The sequence below is a fragment of the Melozone crissalis genome, unplaced genomic scaffold, assembly GCF_028551555.1.
Source record: "Melozone crissalis strain CALT ecotype California unplaced genomic scaffold, PUWL_Pcris_2 ptg000751l_1, whole genome shotgun sequence".
Taxonomy (NCBI): domain Eukaryota; kingdom Metazoa; phylum Chordata; class Aves; order Passeriformes; family Passerellidae; genus Melozone; species Melozone crissalis.
The window spans coordinates 189-17,491 of NW_026536398.1; the positions used below are offsets into that span (position 1 = coordinate 189).

The 17,303-nt window shown below is 51.1% G+C and overlaps 1 protein-coding gene and 1 long non-coding RNA gene across 3 annotated transcripts; both read left to right on the forward strand.

Annotated features, from left to right (window-relative positions):
- Positions 1-900: 900 nt before the first annotated feature.
- On the forward strand, positions 901-6,965 carry LOC128950596 (uncharacterized). 2 transcript variants are annotated; one of them, XR_008484381.1, is made up of 4 exons: positions 901-1,042; positions 5,928-5,963; positions 6,719-6,746; positions 6,919-6,965. It is a non-coding gene; the product is annotated as an uncharacterized LOC128950596 (long non-coding RNA). The 2 variants fall into 2 exon arrangements; XR_008484380.1 differs by lacking the exon at positions 901-1,042 and adding an exon at positions 1,225-1,271.
- Positions 6,966-7,042: 77 nt separating this feature from the next.
- LOC128950595 (protein-tyrosine kinase 2-beta-like) lies at positions 7,043-15,236 on the forward strand. Its single transcript, XM_054295460.1, has 8 exons — positions 7,043-7,051; positions 9,939-9,998; positions 11,623-11,682; positions 12,396-12,536; positions 12,863-12,922; positions 13,036-13,179; positions 14,564-14,644; positions 15,027-15,236. Exons 1-8 carry the CDS (start codon positions 7,043-7,045, stop codon positions 15,234-15,236), a joined length of 765 nt encoding a protein of 254 aa, XP_054151435.1.
- The last annotated feature ends 2,067 nt before the right edge of the window (positions 15,237-17,303 follow it).

The window sequence follows — 17,303 nt, forward strand, 5'->3', positions numbered from 1 at the left end:
TCTCCCTTTCCTTCCCATTTTCCCATTTTTTATTTTTTTCCCTTTTCCCCTTTTTTCCCTTTTCCCCTTTTTTCCCTTTCTGCCTTTTCTCCCTTTCCCCCTCTTTTTCCCATTTTCCCCTTTTTTCTCCTTTTCCCCCTTTTCTTCCCCTTTTCCCCCATTTCCCCCCTTTTCCCCTTTCCTCCTTTTCCCCCATTTTTCTCCTTTTATCTCCTTTTCCCTTTTTTTCCCTTATTCCCCTTTTTTCCGCCTTTTCCCCTTCCCCCTTTTCCCCCTTTTTTCTCCTTTTTCCCCATTTTCCCCTTTTTCCCCTTCTTTCCCCTTTTTCCCCCTTTTCCCATTTTTCTCGTTATTCTCCCTTTAATTCCCGTTTTCCCCTTTTTGATTCTTTTTTCCCTTTTCCGCCTTTTCTCCCTTTCCCCCTCTTTTTCCCATTTTCCCCTTTTTTCTCCTTTCCCCCTTTCCCCTTTTCCCCCTTTCCCCCCCTTTTTCCCCTTTCCTCCTTTTCCCCCATTTTTCTCCTTTTATCTCCTTTTCCCTTTTTTTCCCTTATTCCCCCTTTTTCCCACCTTTTCCCCTTTTCCCCATTTCTCCCCCTTTCCCCCCCATTTTCTCCTTTTCCCTTTATCCCCTTTTCTCTTTTCCCCCTTTTCCCCCCTTTTCCCCCTTTTTTCCAATTTTTCCCTTTTCCCCCTTTTTCCCCTCTTTCCCCCTTTTCCTCCACCCTCTCCACAACCACACTGTGAATCCCTCACTGTAAATTAATCAATTCCTCACCATTAATTAATTCAACAATTCCCTTAATTACCCCTAATTAACCACCCATCATTCCCCACCCCATTCCCGCCGTGTGTTTTTTTTCCCGGGAAAACCGGAATTCCGGATTTTTTGGCAGGAGGAGGATTTCCAGCGCCCCTCGAGCCGGGAGGAGGCGCAGCAGCTGCTGGAGCTGGAGCGGCTGCGCGTGGAGCAGGCCATGGAGCGGCAGCAGAGGGAGATGCTGGAGGACCAGCGGTGGCTCCAGCAGGAGGTCCAGAGCCTGGTCAGACATCCCCAAAAAAATTCCCAAAAAATTTCCCAAAAATCCCAAAAATTCAAAAAAATTCCCAAAAAATCCACCGGGAATTGCCCCTCCTGGGATGGGATCTCACCATGGTTCCAATCCCGATGGTTCGCGGTTCCTTGGGGGTTTCTGAAGAATTGGGTGGGGAGGGACCTCAAAGGAGATGCTGGAGGACCAGCGGTGGCTCCAGCAGGAGGTCCAGAGCCTGGTCAGACATCCCCAAAAAAAATTCCCAAAAAATTTCCCAAAAAATTCCCAAAAAATTCCCAAAAAGTTCCCAAAAATTCCCAAAAATCCATCGGGAATTGCCCCTCCTGGGATGGGATCACGCCATGGTTCCAGTCTGGACAGTTCGCGGTTCCTCCAGGGTTCCTGGAGCGTTCCAGGAGGTGGTCCAGAGCCTGGTCAGACATCCCCAAAAATTTCCCAGAAATTCCCAAAAAATTTTTCAAAAAATTCCCAAAAATTCCTTGGGAATTGCCCCTCCTGGGATGGGATCACGCCATGGTTCCAATCTGGACAGTTCGCGGTTCCTCCAGGGTTCCTGGAGAAATTCCAGGATCACCGGTGGCTCCGGCAGGAGGTCCAGAGCCTGGTCAGACATCCCCCAAAAAATTCCAAAAAATTTCCCAAAAATCCCAAAAATTCCAAAAAATTCCCAAAAATTCCCAAAAAATCCACCGGAATTGCCCCTCCTGGGATGGGATCTCACCATGGTTCCAATCCCGATGGTTCGCGGTTCCTTGGGGGTTCCTGAAGAATTGGGTGGGGAGGGACCTCAAAGGAGATGCTGGAGGATCATCAATGGCTCCAGCAGGAGGTCCAGAGCCTGGTCAGACATCCCCAAAAAATTCCCCAAAATTCCCCAAAATTCCCCAAAATTCCAAAAAATTCCCAAAAATTCCCAAAAAATTCCCCAAAATCCATCAGGAATTGCCCCTCCTGGGATGGGATCTCACCATGGTTCCAATCTGGACAGTTCGCGGTTCCTCCAGGGTTCCTGGAGCGTTCCAGGATGGGTTGGGTGGGGAGGGACGTCCAAGGATCACCGGTGGCTCCGGCAGGAGGTCCAGAGCCTGGTCAGAAAGCCCCAAAAATTCCCCAAAATTCCCCCAAAATTCCCCAAAAATTCCCAAAACTCCCAAAAAAGTCCCAAAAATTCCCAAAAATCCATCAGGAATTTGTGCCTCCTGGGATGGGATCTCACCATGGTTCCAATCCTGATGGTTCGCGGTTCCTCCAGGGTTCCTGGAGAATTGGGTGGGAAGGGACCTCAAAGGAGATGCTGGAGGACCAGCGGTGGCTCCAGCAGGAGGTCCAGAGCGTGGTCAGACACCACAAAAAATTCCCAAAAAATCCCAAAAATTCCCCCAAAATTCCCAAAACTTCCCAAAGTCCCCAAAATTCCCAAAAATTCCCAAAAAATCCCAAAAATCCATCGGGAATTGCCCCTCCTGGGATGGGATCTCACCATGGTTCCAATCTGGACAGTTCGCGGTTCCTCCAGGGTTCCTGGAGCGTTCCAGGATGGGTTGGGTGGGGAGGGACCTCCAAGGATCACCGGTGGCTCCGGCAGGAGGTCCAGAGCCTGGTCAGAAAGCCCCAAAAATTCCAAAAAATTCCCAAAAATTCCCAAAAATTCCCAAAAATTCCCAAAAATGCCCCAAAAATTCCCACAAATCCATCAGGAATTGCGCCCTCGTGGGATGGGTTGTGTGGGGAAGGACCTCAAATCCCATCCCATTCCAACCCCACCATCCCAGGGGGATCTGACCTTTCCTGGGACATTCCCAGGAATTCTCTGGGAATTCCTTCCTGGGTTTGGGATGGAGCCTGAGCCTTTGGGATGGATCCTGAGCCTGGGATTGGGATTGGGATTGGGATGGATCCTGAGCCTGGGATTGGGATTGGGATTGGGATGGATCCTGAGCCTGGGATTGGGATTGGGTTTGGGATGGATCCTGAGCCTGGGATTGGGATTGGGTTTGGGATGGATCCTGAACCTTTGGGATGGATCCTGAGCTCTGGAATTGGGATTGGGATGGATCCTGAGCCTTTGGGATGGATCCTGAACCTTTGGGATGGATCCTGAACTCTGGAATTAGGATTGGGATGGATCCTGAAACTTTGGGGTGGATCCTGAGTCTGGGATTGGGTTTGGGATGGATCCTGAGCCTTTGGGGTGGATCCTGAGTCTGGGATTGGATTTGGGATGGATCCTGAGCTCTGGGATTGGGTTTGGGATGGATCCTGAGCCTTTGGGGTGGATCCTGAGTTTGGGATTGCGTTTCGGATCGATCCTGAGCTCTGGAATTGGGTTTGGGATGGGTTTGGAACCTTGGGATGGATCCTGAACCTTTGGGATTGGGTTTGGGACGGATCCTGAGCCTTGGGATGGATCCTGAGCCTGGGATCGGTCTGGAATGGATCCTGAGCTCTGGGATTGGGACTCGGATGGATCCTGAAACTTTGGGATGGATCCCGAGCCTGGGATTGGATTTGGGATGGATTTGGAACCTTGGGAATGGTCCTGAACCTTTGGGATTTGGTTTGGGATGGATCCTGAACCTTTGCGATGGGGATTAGGATGGATCCTGAGCCTTGGGATGGATCCTGAGCCTGGGTTTGGGATGGACTCTGAGCCTGGGATTAGGTTTGGATTGGGATTGGGATGGATGCTGAGCTCTGGGGATGTTCTGAGCTCTGGGTCAGATTTGGGATGGATCCTGAGCCTGGGATTGGGTCTGGAATGGATCCTCAGCCTGGGATTGGGATTGGGGTGGACCCCGAGCCCAGGATTAGGTTTGGATTGGGTTTGGGATGGGTCCTGAACCTGGGATTGGGTTTGGGATGGATCCTGAGCCTTTGGGGTGGATCCCGAGCCTGGATTTGGTCTGCAATGGATCCTCAGCCTGGGTTTGGGATGGACTCTGAGCCTGGGATTAGGTTTGGATTGGGTTTGGGATGGGTCCTGAGCCTGGGATTGGGTTTGGGATGGATTTGGAACCTTGGGAATGGTCCTGAACCTTTGGGATTTGGTTTGGGATGGATCCTGAACCTTTGGGATGGATCTTGAGTTCAGGGATTGGGTTTGGGATGGATGCTGAGCCCTTGGGATGGATCCTGAACTCTGGGATTGGGTCTGGGATGGATTTGGAACCTTTGGGATGGATCCTGAACCTGGATTTGGTCTGGAATGGACCCTGAGCTTGGGATTGGGTTTGGGATGGATCCTCAGCCTTTGGGGTGGATCCTGAGTTTGGGATTGCGTTTGGGATGGATTTGGAACCTTGGGAATGATCCTGAACCTTTGGGATTGGGTTTGGGATGGATCCTGAGCCTGGGGATGTTCTGAGCCCTGGGTCACATTTGGGAGGGATCCTGAACCTTTGGGAATGAATTTGGGATGGATCCTGAGCCTGGGATTGGGTTTGGGATGGATCCTGAGCCTTTGGGATTGATCCTGAGCCTGGGATTGGGATTGGGATTGGGTTTGGGATGGATCCTGAGCTCTGGGATTGGGTTTGGGAAGGATCCTGAAATTTCAGGATTTGGTTTGGGATGGATCCTGAAACTTTGGGATGGATCCTGAGCTTTGTGTTTGGGTTTGGGATGGATCCTGAAACTTTGGGGTGGATCCTGAGCTCTGGGATTGGGACTCGGATGGATCCTGATCTCTGGAATTGGGATTGGGATGGATCCTGAAACTTTGGGGTGGATCCTGAGCCTGGGATTGGGTTTGGGATGGATTTGGCACCTTGGGAATGGTCCTGAACCTTTGGGATTGGGTTTGGGATGGATCCTGAGCCTTTGGGGTGGATCCTGAGTTTGGGATTGCATTTGGGATCGATCCCGAGCTCTGGGATTGGGATTGGGATTGGGATTGGGATGGATGCTGAGCTCTGGGGATGTTCTGAGCCCTGGGTCAGGTATGGGATGGATCCTGAGCCTGGGATTGGGTTTGGGATGGATTTGGAACCTTTGGGATGGATCCTGAGCCTGGGATTGGGTTTGGGATGGATTTGGCACCTTGGGAATGGTCCTGAACCTTTGGGATTGGGTTTGGGATGGATCCTGAGCCTTTGGGGTGGATCCTGAGCCTGGGATTGGGTCTGGAATGGATCCTGAGCCTTCCTTCCCAAATCCCACCCCAAACTCCCCTTTCCCATGGAATCCCCTCCATTCCCAGCCTGACATTGGATCCAGCCCCATCCCGATTCCTCCTGGAGAAGGAATTTTGGGATCCAGGGGTTCCCCTGGGAATTCAGGACTCCAGGGAGGGTCTCCCTTCCCTTTTCCATCCCTGAATTCCATAAAAATCCCTCGGGATGGATCCTGAGTGTCCTTGATCCCAGAATCCCGGAATGGTTTGGGATGGGATCCATGGACCTTCAATCCCATCCCAGGGACACTTCCCACCATCCCAGGGTGATCCAAATCCACCCTTGGATGCTCCCAGGGATTCTCTGGGAATTCCAGCCCAGCCAGGAATCCCTTCCCAAGATCCCAAAATCCCAAACTCCCCTTTCCCAGGGAATTCCCTCCATTGCCAGCCTGGCATTGGATCCAGCCCCACCCCGACTCCTCCTTGAGAAGGAATTTTGGGATCCACGGGCTCCACAATCCACAGAAATATTTGGAATTTTGGGCTACTTTAAGGCGTTTTCAGTTCCACTTTATTATTATTATTATTTTGAATATTTCGAATATGAGATTTTCCCCCCTTTTCCCTTTTATTCCTCCATTTTCCCCAATTTTCCCCAATTTCCCCAATTTTTCCCCAATTTCCCCCAATTTTCCCCAATTTCCCACATTTTCCCCAATTTTTCCCCCACCTCACACCATCTTTTTCCCACTTTTCCAGGATCCCAAAGTGTTCCTGAACAACAACATTCCCCCGGTGAGTAATCCCTGGAAAATCCCTGGAAAATCCCAAATTTTTTGGGTTATTTTGGGAAAATCTGGAATCTCCTCCTTCCCTTTCTGATCAATATTTATTTATTTATTTATTAATTTGGGAAAATCATCCAGAAAATGGGAAATCCCAAGAAAATCGGATCCCAGGATCCTTCCCGACATTCCAGCAGGAATTTGTTCCCTTTTTCCCAAATTTTGGGCGTTTCCACCCTCCATCCCAAATTTTAGGGCATTTTCTCCATTTATCCCAAATTTTGGGGCTCCTCCTCCCTCCATCCCAAATTTTGGGGTTTCTCCTCCCTCCATCCCAAATTTTGGGGCATTTCCTCCCAATATCCCAAATTTTGGGTTCCTTCTCCCTCCATCCCAAATTTTGTGGAATTTCCTCTCTTTTTCCCAAATTTTGGGGCTCTTCCTCCCTCCATCCCAAATTTTGTGGAATTTCCTCTCTTTTTCCCAAATTTTGGGGCATTTCCTCTCTCTATCCCAAATTTTGGGACTTTTCCTCCCTTTATCCCAAACTTTGGGGTTCCTCATCCTCCATCCCAAATTTTGGGGCATTTCCTCCCTCCATCCCAAATGTTGTGGAATTTCCTCCCTTCTTCCCAAATTTTGGGGTTTTTCCTCCCTCCATCCCAAATTTTGGGGCATTTCCTCCCTTTTTCCCTATTTTTGGGGCGTTTCCTCCCTTTTCCCCAAATTTTGGGGTTTCTAATTCCCGATTTTTCCCCATTTCAGCTCCTCCCGGAGAAGGAGACGGATTACAGTGAGTTCCTCCCAGTTCCCACCCGGAATTTTCCTCGGGAATGTTTCCCCCATGAGCAAAATTCCCATTTTTCCCGAGCTGGAAAATTTCGGGATTGGGATCCCGGGGTTTCGTGGCATTCCCGCGTTTTTCCCCGGAATTTTCCGGAATGATTTTCCCTCCTTTTTCCCAGCGCAATTCACGGGGCCGCCCCAGAAGCCTCCGAGACTCGGGGCTCAGGTAAGAGCCGGCACGGATCGGGATCGGGATCGGGGCCGGGATCGGGATCCCGCCGGGAAATCCCAAAAAATTCCAGGATGGTTTGGGTGGGAAGGGACCTTCAAGATCCCGGAGTGATCCAAATTTTCCTTGGACATTCCCAGGGATTCTCTGGGTCCAGGAATTCCTTCCCAAGATCCCAAAATCCCAAAATCTCAAAATCCCAATCCGGTCCTGCCATTCCAGGCCCTTTTCCCAAATCCCTCTGGATTGGATCCATCCCCATCCTGATTCCTCCTTGAGAAGGAATTTTGGGATCCAGGGGCTTCACTGGGAATTCAGGACTCCAGGAAGGGTCTCCCTTCCCTTTTCCATCCCCGAATTCCATAAAAATCCCTCGGGATGGATCCTGAGTGTCCTTGATCCCGGAATCCCGGAATGGTTTGGGATGGGATCCATGGACCTTCAATCCCATCCCATTCCAATCCCAATCCCAATCCTGGGGTGATCCCAACCTTTCCTGGGACACTGCCAGGGATTCTCTGGGAATTCCAGCCCAGCCAGGAATCCCTTCCCAAGATCCCAAGGGAAAGAACCTCCAACCCCACCCCATTCCATGGACACGGAATTCCAGGTTGCTCCAATCCCCATCCCAACCTTTCCCAGGGATGGCACCACCACAACCCCTGTGGACAGATGTTGATTTTCCCATTTTTCCTGGGATTCCTGATCCCGTTATCCCCGTTATTGTGGAATTTCTGATCCCCCATTATCTCTGTTATCCCGGAACTCCCGATCCCGTTACCCCTGTTATCCTGGAATTCCCTTGATCCCGTTATCCCTGTTATCCCTGTTATCCAGGAATTCCTGATCCTGTTATCCCTGTTTTCCCTGTTTTCCCGGAATTCCCGATCCTGTTATCCCGGTTATCCTGGAATTCCTGTGATCCCATTAACCCTGTTATCCCTGCTATCCAGGAATTCCTGATCCTGTTATCCCTGTTATCCCTGTTTTCCCAGAATTCCCGATCCTGTTATCCCTGTTATCCCTGTTTTCCCAGAATTCCTGATCCCATTATCCCTGTTATCCCTGTTATCCCGGAATTCCCGATCCCGTTACCCCGGTTATCCTGGAATTCCTGTGATCCCATTATCCCTGTTATCCCTGCTATCCAGGAATTCCTGATCCTGTTATCCCTGTTTTCCCGGAATTCCTGATCCCATTATCCCTGTTATCCCTGTTTTCCCAGAATTCCCGATCCCGCTATCCCTGTTATCCCTGTTGTCCAGGAATTCCTGATCCTGTTATCCCTGTTCTCCTGGAATTCTCCATCCCAGTATCCCTGTTATTCCAGGATTTCTGATCCCATTATCCCGGCATTCCCTACCCTGTTATCCCTGTTATCCCGGAATTCCCGATCCCGTTATCCCTGTTATCCCTGTTATCCCTGTTATCCCGGAATTCCCGATCCCGTTATCCCTGAATTCCCGATCCCTGTTTTCCCTGTTATCTTGGAATTCCCAATCCCGTTATCCCTGTTATCCCGGAATTCCTGATCCCGTTATCCCTGTTATCCCTGTTTTCCCAGAATTCCTGATCCCGTTATCCCTGTTATCCCTGCTATCCAGGAATTCCTGATCCTGTTATCCCTGTTACCCCTGTTATCCTGGAATTCCTGTGATCCCATTATCCCTGTTATCCCTGCTATCCAGGAATTCCTGATCCTGTTATCCCTGTTATCCCAGAATTCCTGATCCCATTATCCCTGTTATCCCTGTTTTCCCGGAATTCCCAATCCTGTTATCCCTGTTCTCCTGGAATTCCCCATCCTGGTATCCCTGTTATTCCAGGATTTCTGATCCCATTATCCCGGCATTCCCTACCCCGTTATCTCTGTTTTTTCCCAGCATTCCCGATCCCGTTATCCCTGTTATCCCAATCCTGTTATCCCTGTTATCCCAGAATTCCCGATCCCGTTATCCCTGTTATCCCTGTTATCCCTGTTATCCCGAATTCCCGATCCCGTTATCCCTGTTATCCCGGAATTCCTGATCCCGTTATCCCTGAATTCCCGATCCCTGTTTTCCCTGTTATCTTGGAATTCCCAATCCCGTTATCCCTGTTATCCCAGAATTCCTGATCCCGTTATCCCAAAATTCCCGATCCCTGTTATCCCGTTATCTTGGAATTCCCAATCCCATTATCCCTGTTATCCTGGAATTCCTGATCCCATTATTCCTCTCATCCCAGAATTCCCGATCTCGTTATCCCTGTTATCCTGGGAATACTGATCCTGTTATCCCGGAATTCCTGATCCTGTTATCCCTGTTCTCCTGGAATTCCCCATCCCGGTATCCCTGTTATTCCAGGCTTTCTGATCCCATTATCCCGGCATTCCCTACCCCGTTATCCCTTTTTTTTCCTGGCATTCCCGATCCCGTTATCCCTGTTATCCCTGTTATCCCTGTTATCCCGGAATTCCCGATCCCGTTATCCCTGTTATCCCAATCCTGTTATCCCTGTTACCCTGGAATTTCCGATTCTGTTATCCCTGTTATCCCTGTTTTCCAAGAATTTCTGATCCCGTTATCCTGGCATTCCCTATCCCTGTTATCCCTGTTATCCCGGGATTCCCGATCCCTGTTATCCCTGTTATCCCGGGATTCCTGATGCCGTTATCCCATTTTTCCTGGAATTCCTGATCCCGTTATCCGTGATCCCGTTATCCCTGTTACCCTGGTATTCCCGATCCTGTTATCCCTGTTATCCCAGAATTCCTGATCCCATTATCCCTGTTATCCCGGGATTCCCCATCCCCGTTATCCTGGGATTCCCAATCCTGTTATCCCAGTTTTTCCCGTTATACCTGTTATCCCGTTATCCCTGTTTTCCTGTTTTCCCTGTTTTCCTGTTATCCCATTTTTCCCGTTATCCCATTTTTCCCGTAATTCCAACCCCATTATCCCGGTTTTTCCCGGTTTTTTCCCGCTCCAGCCCATCCAGGCGGCGCCGACGGCGCGCCCGGACCGCTGGCAGGACGCGGTGTACGGCGGCGTGACGGAGCGGTGCCCGGAATTCCCGATCCCGTTATCCCAGTTATCCCCGTTATCCCCGTTATCCCTGTTTATCCCGGCATTCCTGTTATCCTGGAATTCCTGATCCCGTTATCCCTGAATTCCCGATCCCTGTTTTCCCTGTTATCTTGGAATTCCCAATCCCGTTATCCCTGTTATCCCGGAATTCCTGATCCCGTTATCCCTGTTATCCCTGTTTTCCCAGAATTCCTGATCCCGTTATCCCTGTTATCCCTGTTATCCAGGAATTCCTGATCCTGTTATCCCTGTTACCCCTGTTATCCTGGAATTCCTGTGATCCCATTATCCCTGTTATCCCTGCTATCCAGGAATTCCTGATCCTGTTATCCCTGTTATCCCAGAATTCCTGATCCATTATCCTGTTATCCCTGTTTTCCCGGAATTCCCAATCTGTTATCCCTGTTCTCCTGGAATTCCCCATCCTGGTATCCCTGTTATTCCAGGATTTCTGATCCCATTATCCCGGCATTCCCTACCCCGTTATCTCTGTTTTTTCCCAGCATTCCCGATCCCGTTATCCCTGTTATCCCAATCCTGTTATCCCTGTTATCCCAGAATTCCCGATCCCGTTATCCCTGTTATCCCTGTTATCCCTGTTATCCCGGAATTCCGATCCCGTTATCCCTGTTATCCCGGAATTCCTGATCCCGTTATCCCTGAATTCCCGATCCCTGTTTTCCCTGTTATCTTGGAATTCCCAATCCCGTTATCCCTGTTATCCCAGAATTCCTGATCCCGTTATCCCAAAATTCCCGATCCCTGTTATCCCGTTATCTTGGAATTCCCAATCCCGTTATCCCTGTTATCCTGGAATTCCTGATCCCATTATTCCTCTCATCCCAGAATTCCCGATCTCGTTATCCCTGTTATCCTGGGAATACTGATCCTGTTATCCCGGAATTCCTGATCCTGTTATCCCTGTTCTCCTGGAATTCCCCATCCCGGTATCCCTGTTATTCCAGGCTTTCTGATCCCATTATCCCGGCATTCCCTACCCCGTTATCCCTTTTTTTTCCTGGCATTCCCGATCCCGTTATCCCTGTTATCCCTGTTATCCCTGTTATCCCGGAATTCCCGATCCCGTTATCCCTGTTATCCCAATCCTGTTATCCCTGTTACCCTGGAATTCCCGATTCTGTTATCCCTGTTATCCCTGTTTTCCAAGAATTCCTGATCCCGTTATCCTGGCATTCCCTATCCCTGTTATCCCTGTTATCCCGGGATTCCCGATCCCTGTTATCCCTGTTATCCCGGGATTCCTGATGCCGTTATCCCATTTTTCCTGGAATTCCCGATCCCGTTATCCGTGATCCCGTTATCCCTGTTACCCTGGAATTCCGATCCTGTTATCCCTGTTATCCCAGAATTCCTGATCCCATTATCCCTGTTATCCCGGGATTCCCCATCCCCATTATCCTGGGATTCCCAATCCTGTTATCCCAGTTTTTCCCGTTATACCTGTTATCCCGTTATCCCTGTTTTCCTGTTTTCCCTGTTTTCCCGTTATCCCATTTTTCCCGTTATCCCGTTTTTCCCGTAATTCCAACCCCATTATCCCGGTTTTTTCCCGGTTTTCCCCCCAGCCCATCCAGGCGGCGCCGACAGCGCGCCCGGACCGCTGGCAGGACGCGGTGTACGGCGGCGTGACGGAGCGGTGCCCGGAATTCCCGATCCCGTTATCCCAGTTATCCCCGTTATCCCCGTTATCCCTGTTTATCCCGGCATTCCTGTTATCCTGGAATTCCTGATCCCGTTATCCCTGTTATTCCAGGATTTCTGATCCCATTATTCCTGTTATCCCGATACCGTTATTCCTGTTATCCCAGAATTTCTGATCCTGTTATCCTGGCATTCCCTATCCCCGTTATCCCTGTTTATCCCGGCATTCCTGTTATCCTGGAATTCCTGATCCCGTTATCCCTGTTATTCCAGGATTTCTGATCCCATTATTCCTGTTATCCCGATCCTGTTACCCCTGTTATCCAGAATTTCTGATCCCGTTATCCTGGCATTCCCTATCCCTTTATCCCTGTTATCCCGGCATTCCCGATCCCTGTTATCCCTGTTATCCCTGTTATCCTGGGATTCTTGATGCCGTTATCCCATTTTTCCTGGAATTCCCGATCCCGTTATCCCTTTTACCTCTGCTTTCCCAGAATTCCTGATCCCATTATCCCTGTTATCCCGGAATTCCCCATCCCCATTATCCTGGGATTCCCAATCCTGTTATCCCAGTTTTTCCCGTTATCCCCGTTATCCCATTATCTCCATTATCCCTGTTTTTCCCGTTATCCCAGCATTCCCGTTATCCCAGTTATCCCGGCTTTCCCGTTATCCCGGTTTTTTCCCGCTCCAGCCCATCCAGGCGACGCCCACGGCGCGCCCGGACCGCTGGCAGGACGCGGCGTACGGCGGCGTCACGGAGCTGTCCCCGGAATTCCCGATCCCGTTATCCCTGTTATCCCGTTATCCCTGTTATCCTGGAATTCCTGATCCCGTTATCCCAGTTATCCCTGTTATCCCAGAATTCCTGATCTCATTACCCCTGTTATCCTGGAATTTCTGATCCCGTTATCCCGGAATTCCTGAACCCATTATCCCCGTTATCCCTGTTATCCTGGAGTTTCTGATCCCGTTATCCCTGCTATCCCAATCCCATTATCCCTGTTATCCCCAGGATTCCCGACCCCATTGTCCCGGAATTCCTGATCCTGTTGTCCCTGTTATCCTGGAACTCCTGACCCCGTTATCCCCGTTATCCCAACATTCCCGCCATTCCCGTTATCCCGGCATTCCCGTTATCCCGGTTTTTTCCCCCCCCAGCCCATCCAGGTGGCGCCCACGGCGCGCCTGGACCGCTCTGGGGACGCGGTGTACGGCGGCGTGACGGAATTCCTGATCCCGTTATCCCCGTTATCCCAACATTCCCGTTATCCCCGTTATCCCGTTATCCCCGTTATCCCGGCATTCCCGTTATCCCGGTTTTTTCCCCCCAGCCCATCCAGGTGGCGCCCACGGCGCGCCTGGACCGCTCTGGGGACGCGGTGTACGGCGGCGTGACGGAGCTGGTGCGCGCCGTGCTGCAGCTCAAGGACGACATCGCCCGCGCGCCGCCCGACGGACACGTCCTGGCCGTCAAGGTGGGCCGGAATTCCCACCGGAATTCCCACCGGGACATTCCCGGAAAATCACAGAATGGGTCGGGGTGGGATCCGCGGACCTTCAAAATCCCACGATCCCAGGGACACTTCCCACCATCCCGGGGTGATCCAAACCCACCCTTGGACACTCCCAGGGATTCTCTGGGAATTCCAGCCCAGCCAGGAATCCCTTCCCAAGCTCCCACCATCCCAAGCTCCCCTTTCCCAGGGAATTCCCTCCATTCCATTCCCTTTTCCATCCCTGAATTCCATAAAAACCCCTCGGGGCGGATCCTGAGTGTCCTTGATCCCGGAATGGTTTGGGATGGGATCCACGGACCTTCAATTCCACCATCCCGGGGTGATCCAACTTTTCCATGGACACTGCCAGGGATTCTCTGGGAATCCCAGCCCAGCCAGGAATCCCTTCCAAGATCCCACCATCCCAAACTCCCCTTTCCCAGGGAATTCCCTCCATTCCCTTCCCTTTTCCATCCTGAATTCCATAAAAATCCCTCGGGATGGACCCTGAGTGTCCTTGATCCCGGAATCCCGGAATGGTTTGGGATGGGATCCATGGACCTTCAATCCCATCCCAGGGACACTTCCCACCATCCCAGGGTGATCCTAATCCATCCTGGTGGGATCCATCCCTTGGGATCCATCCCTGGTGGGACCCATCCCATCCCTGGTGGGCTCCATCCATCCACCCTGGTGGGATCCATGCATCCACCCTGGTGGGATCCATCCCGACGTTCTCCCATCCTGGTGGGATCCATCCCTTGGGATCCATCCCTGGTGGGATCCATCCCGTCCTGGTGGGATCCATCCCATCCTGGTGGGACCCATCCATCCACCCTGGTGGGATCCATGCATCCATCCTGGTGGGACCCATCCCATCCCTGGTGGGATCCATCCATCCCATCCTGGTGGGACCCATCCCTGGTGGGATCCATCCACCCTGGTGGGATCCATCCTGGTGGGATCCATCCCGATGTTCTCCCATCCCTGGTGGGATCCATCCATCCATCCTGGTGGGATCCATCCCATTCTGCTGGGACCCATCCCATCCTGGTGGGATCCATCCATCCCATCCTGGTGGGATCCATCCCGTCCTGGTGGGATCCATCCCTGGTGGGACCCATCCCTGGTAGGACCCATCCCATCCTGGTGGGATCCATCCCGACGTTCTCCCACCCCTGGTGGGCTCCATGCCGACGTTCTCCCACCCCTGGTGGGCTCCATGCCGACGTTCTCCCATCCCTGGTGGGACCCATCCCATCCCTGGTGGGCTCCATGCCGACGTTCTCCCATCCCTGGTGGGCTCCATGCCGACGTTCTCCCACCCCTGGTGGGCTCCATGCCGACGTTCTCCCCCCCGCAGAACATCGGGCTGTCCCTGCGGAAGCTGATGGGCAGCGTGGACGCCGTCCTGCCCGAGCTGCCGCCCTCGTCCCGCACCGAGGTACCGACACCGGGAACCGGGGGGGGACACTCCCGAAAATCCCGCTCGGAACATTCCGGGAATTTTCGGGAAAAAATTCTGGGATTTTATGGGGAAATTATGGGATTTTCTGGGAAAATCATGGAATTTTCTGGAAAGAAAACCTGGAATTTCCTGGGGAAATTCTAGCAATTTCTGGAAAAATTACGACATTTTTTTGGGAGAATTCTCAAAATTTCTGGAAAAACTCTAAAATTTCCCAGGGAAATTCCCTAGAAAAATTCCTGAATTTTCTCAGAAAATTACGGGAATTCCTGGGAAAATTCTGGAATTCTTTTTTTTTGGAAAAATCCTGGAATTTCCTACAAAAACCCCGGAACCTTCCGGAACATTCCGGTTGCAGATCGAGGGCACGCAGCGGGCGCTGAACAAGGAGCTGGCGGCGCTGATCGCCAAGCTCCGCCTGGCGCAGCAGAACCGCGGCTCCTCGCTGGGCCCCGAGTGCCGCCGGCAGATGCTCGCCGCCGCCCACGCCCTCGCCGTCGACGCCAAAAACCTCCTGGACGCCGTCGACCAGGCCCGGCTCCTCGGCAAACCCTGCCCGGAATCGTGATCGTCACGGGGATGAGATGGAAAGTTCCGAAACGGGAGGAAAATTGGATTTTGCTGCAGTGGTTTATTCGTTTTCCTGCTCTTCTTCTTCTTCCCGCTGCTCCTCCTCATCCTCATGTCCTGTCAAGCGTCGCGATTTGGAAGATGGGAGGGGTCTGGTGGGGTTTTTCCTTGGGAAAATTGGAAGTTTTGGGGTTTTATTTGGAAAAAATGATGGGGTTTGGGGGCGGTTTTTGTGGAACAAAAGGGAGGTTTTGGGGGTGTTGGGCTGATCCCACCTGGGGTTTTCCTTGGAGGAAAAGTTGGTTTTGGGGGTTTTACTTGGAAAAAAAGGAAAGCCCTTGGGAAAAAGTGATGTTTTGGGGATTTTATTTGGAAAAATGGAGGGGTTTTTGGGGTTTTTATTTGGAAAAGATGGAAGTGTTTTGGGGTTTTTATGTGGAGAGAAGGCGCCGATGGGGCAGATGCTCGCCCACGCCCTCGCCGTCGCCATCGACGCCAAAAACCTCCTGGACGCCGTGGACCAGGCCCGGCTCCTCGGCAAACCCTGCCCGGAATCGTGATCGTCACGGGGATGAGATGGAAAGTTCCGGAAACGGGAGGAAAATTGGATTTTGCTGCAGTGGTTTATTCGTTTTCCTGCTCTTCTTCTTCTTCTTCCCGCTGCTCCTCCTCATCCTCGTGTCTTGCCAAGCGTCGCGATTTGGAAGATGGGAGGGGTCTGGTGGGGTTTTCCTTGGGAAAATTGGAAGTTTTGGGGTTTTCCTTGGAAAATTTGAGGGTTTTTCCTTGGAAATAATGAGATTTTTTGGGTTTTTATTTGAAAAAAAATGAGGTTTTTAGGGGTTTTTTCCGTGGAATAAAGGGAGGTTTTGGGCGTGTTGGGCTGATCCCACCTGGGGTTTTCCTTGGAAAAAAAAAGGTGGGTTTGGGGGTTTTGTTTCGGGAAATGGAAGATTTTGGATTTTCCTTGGGAAAAAAAGGAGGTTTTTGGGGGGAGAAGGGAGGTTTGGGGTTTTTATTTGGAAAAACAGAGGTTTTATTTGGCAAAAATGAGGGGTTTTGGGTTTTCCTTGGAAAAGGGGGAGATTTTGGGGGAAAAAAGGGGAGGTTTTGGGGTTACTCTTTGGTAAAAAGGAAAACCCTTGGGGAAAAAAAAGGAGGATTTTTTTGGGGGGTTCCCCTTGAGAAAATGGAGGGGTTTGGGGGTTTTATTGGGGAAAGATGGAAGAGTTTGGGGTTTTTATGTGGAGAGAAGGCGCCGATGGGGAAGAACCTCCTGGGCGCCGTGGGCCAGGCCCGGCTCCTCAACAAACCCTGCCCGGAGTAAAGGAGGAGGCGGAAATCGGGACGGAAAGTTCCGGAAACGGGAGGAAAATTGGATTTTCGCGGTGGTTTATTCGTTTTCCTGCTCTTCTTCTTCTTCTTCCCGCTGCTCCGCCTCATCCTCGTGTCCTGCCAAGCGTCGCGATTTGAAGGATGGGAGGGGTCTGGTGGGGTTTTCCTTGGAAAAATTGGAGGTTTTGGGAAAAACAAGGAGGTTTGGGGGTTTTATTTGGAAAAAAAGGGAGGTTTGGGGGTTTTTATTTGGAAAAATTTAGGTTTTTTTGGGGTTTTTCCATGGAAAAAATGGAAGTTTTGGGGGGTTCTGAACTGCGGCCGTGGACGCCAAAAACCTCCTGGACGCCGTGGACCAGGCCCGGCTCCTCGGCAAACCCTGCCCGGAATCGTGATCGTCACGGGGATGAGATGGAAAGTTCCGGAAACGGGAGGAAAATTGGATTTTGCTGCAGTGGTTTATTCGTTTTCCTGCTCTTCTTCTTCTTCTTCCCGCTGCTCCTCCTCATCCTCGTGTCTTGCCAAGCGTCGCGATTTGGAAAATTGGAGGGGTCTGGTGGGGTTTTCCTTGGGAAAATTGGAAGTTTTGGGGTTTTCTTTGGAAAAAATGAGGTTTTGGGGGGGTGTTATCTGAAAAAAAATCGGAAGTTATTGGATTTTCCTTGGAAAAATCTGAGGTTTTTCCTCGGAAATAATGGGGGTTTTTTGGGGTTTTCTCCAAGGAAAAAAG

Excerpts from the sequence above, each read along its gene's own strand:
- LOC128950595 (XM_054295460.1), top strand. Across the intron at positions 12,537-12,862 it reads ATCCTGGAATTCCTGATCCC|CCCATCCAGGTGGCGCCCAC; the intron begins GTTATCCCAGTT and ends TTCCCCCCCCAG. Across the intron at positions 14,645-15,026 it reads CGCCCTCGTCCCGCACCGAG|ATCGAGGGCACGCAGCGGGC; the intron begins GTACCGACACCG and ends TTCCGGTTGCAG.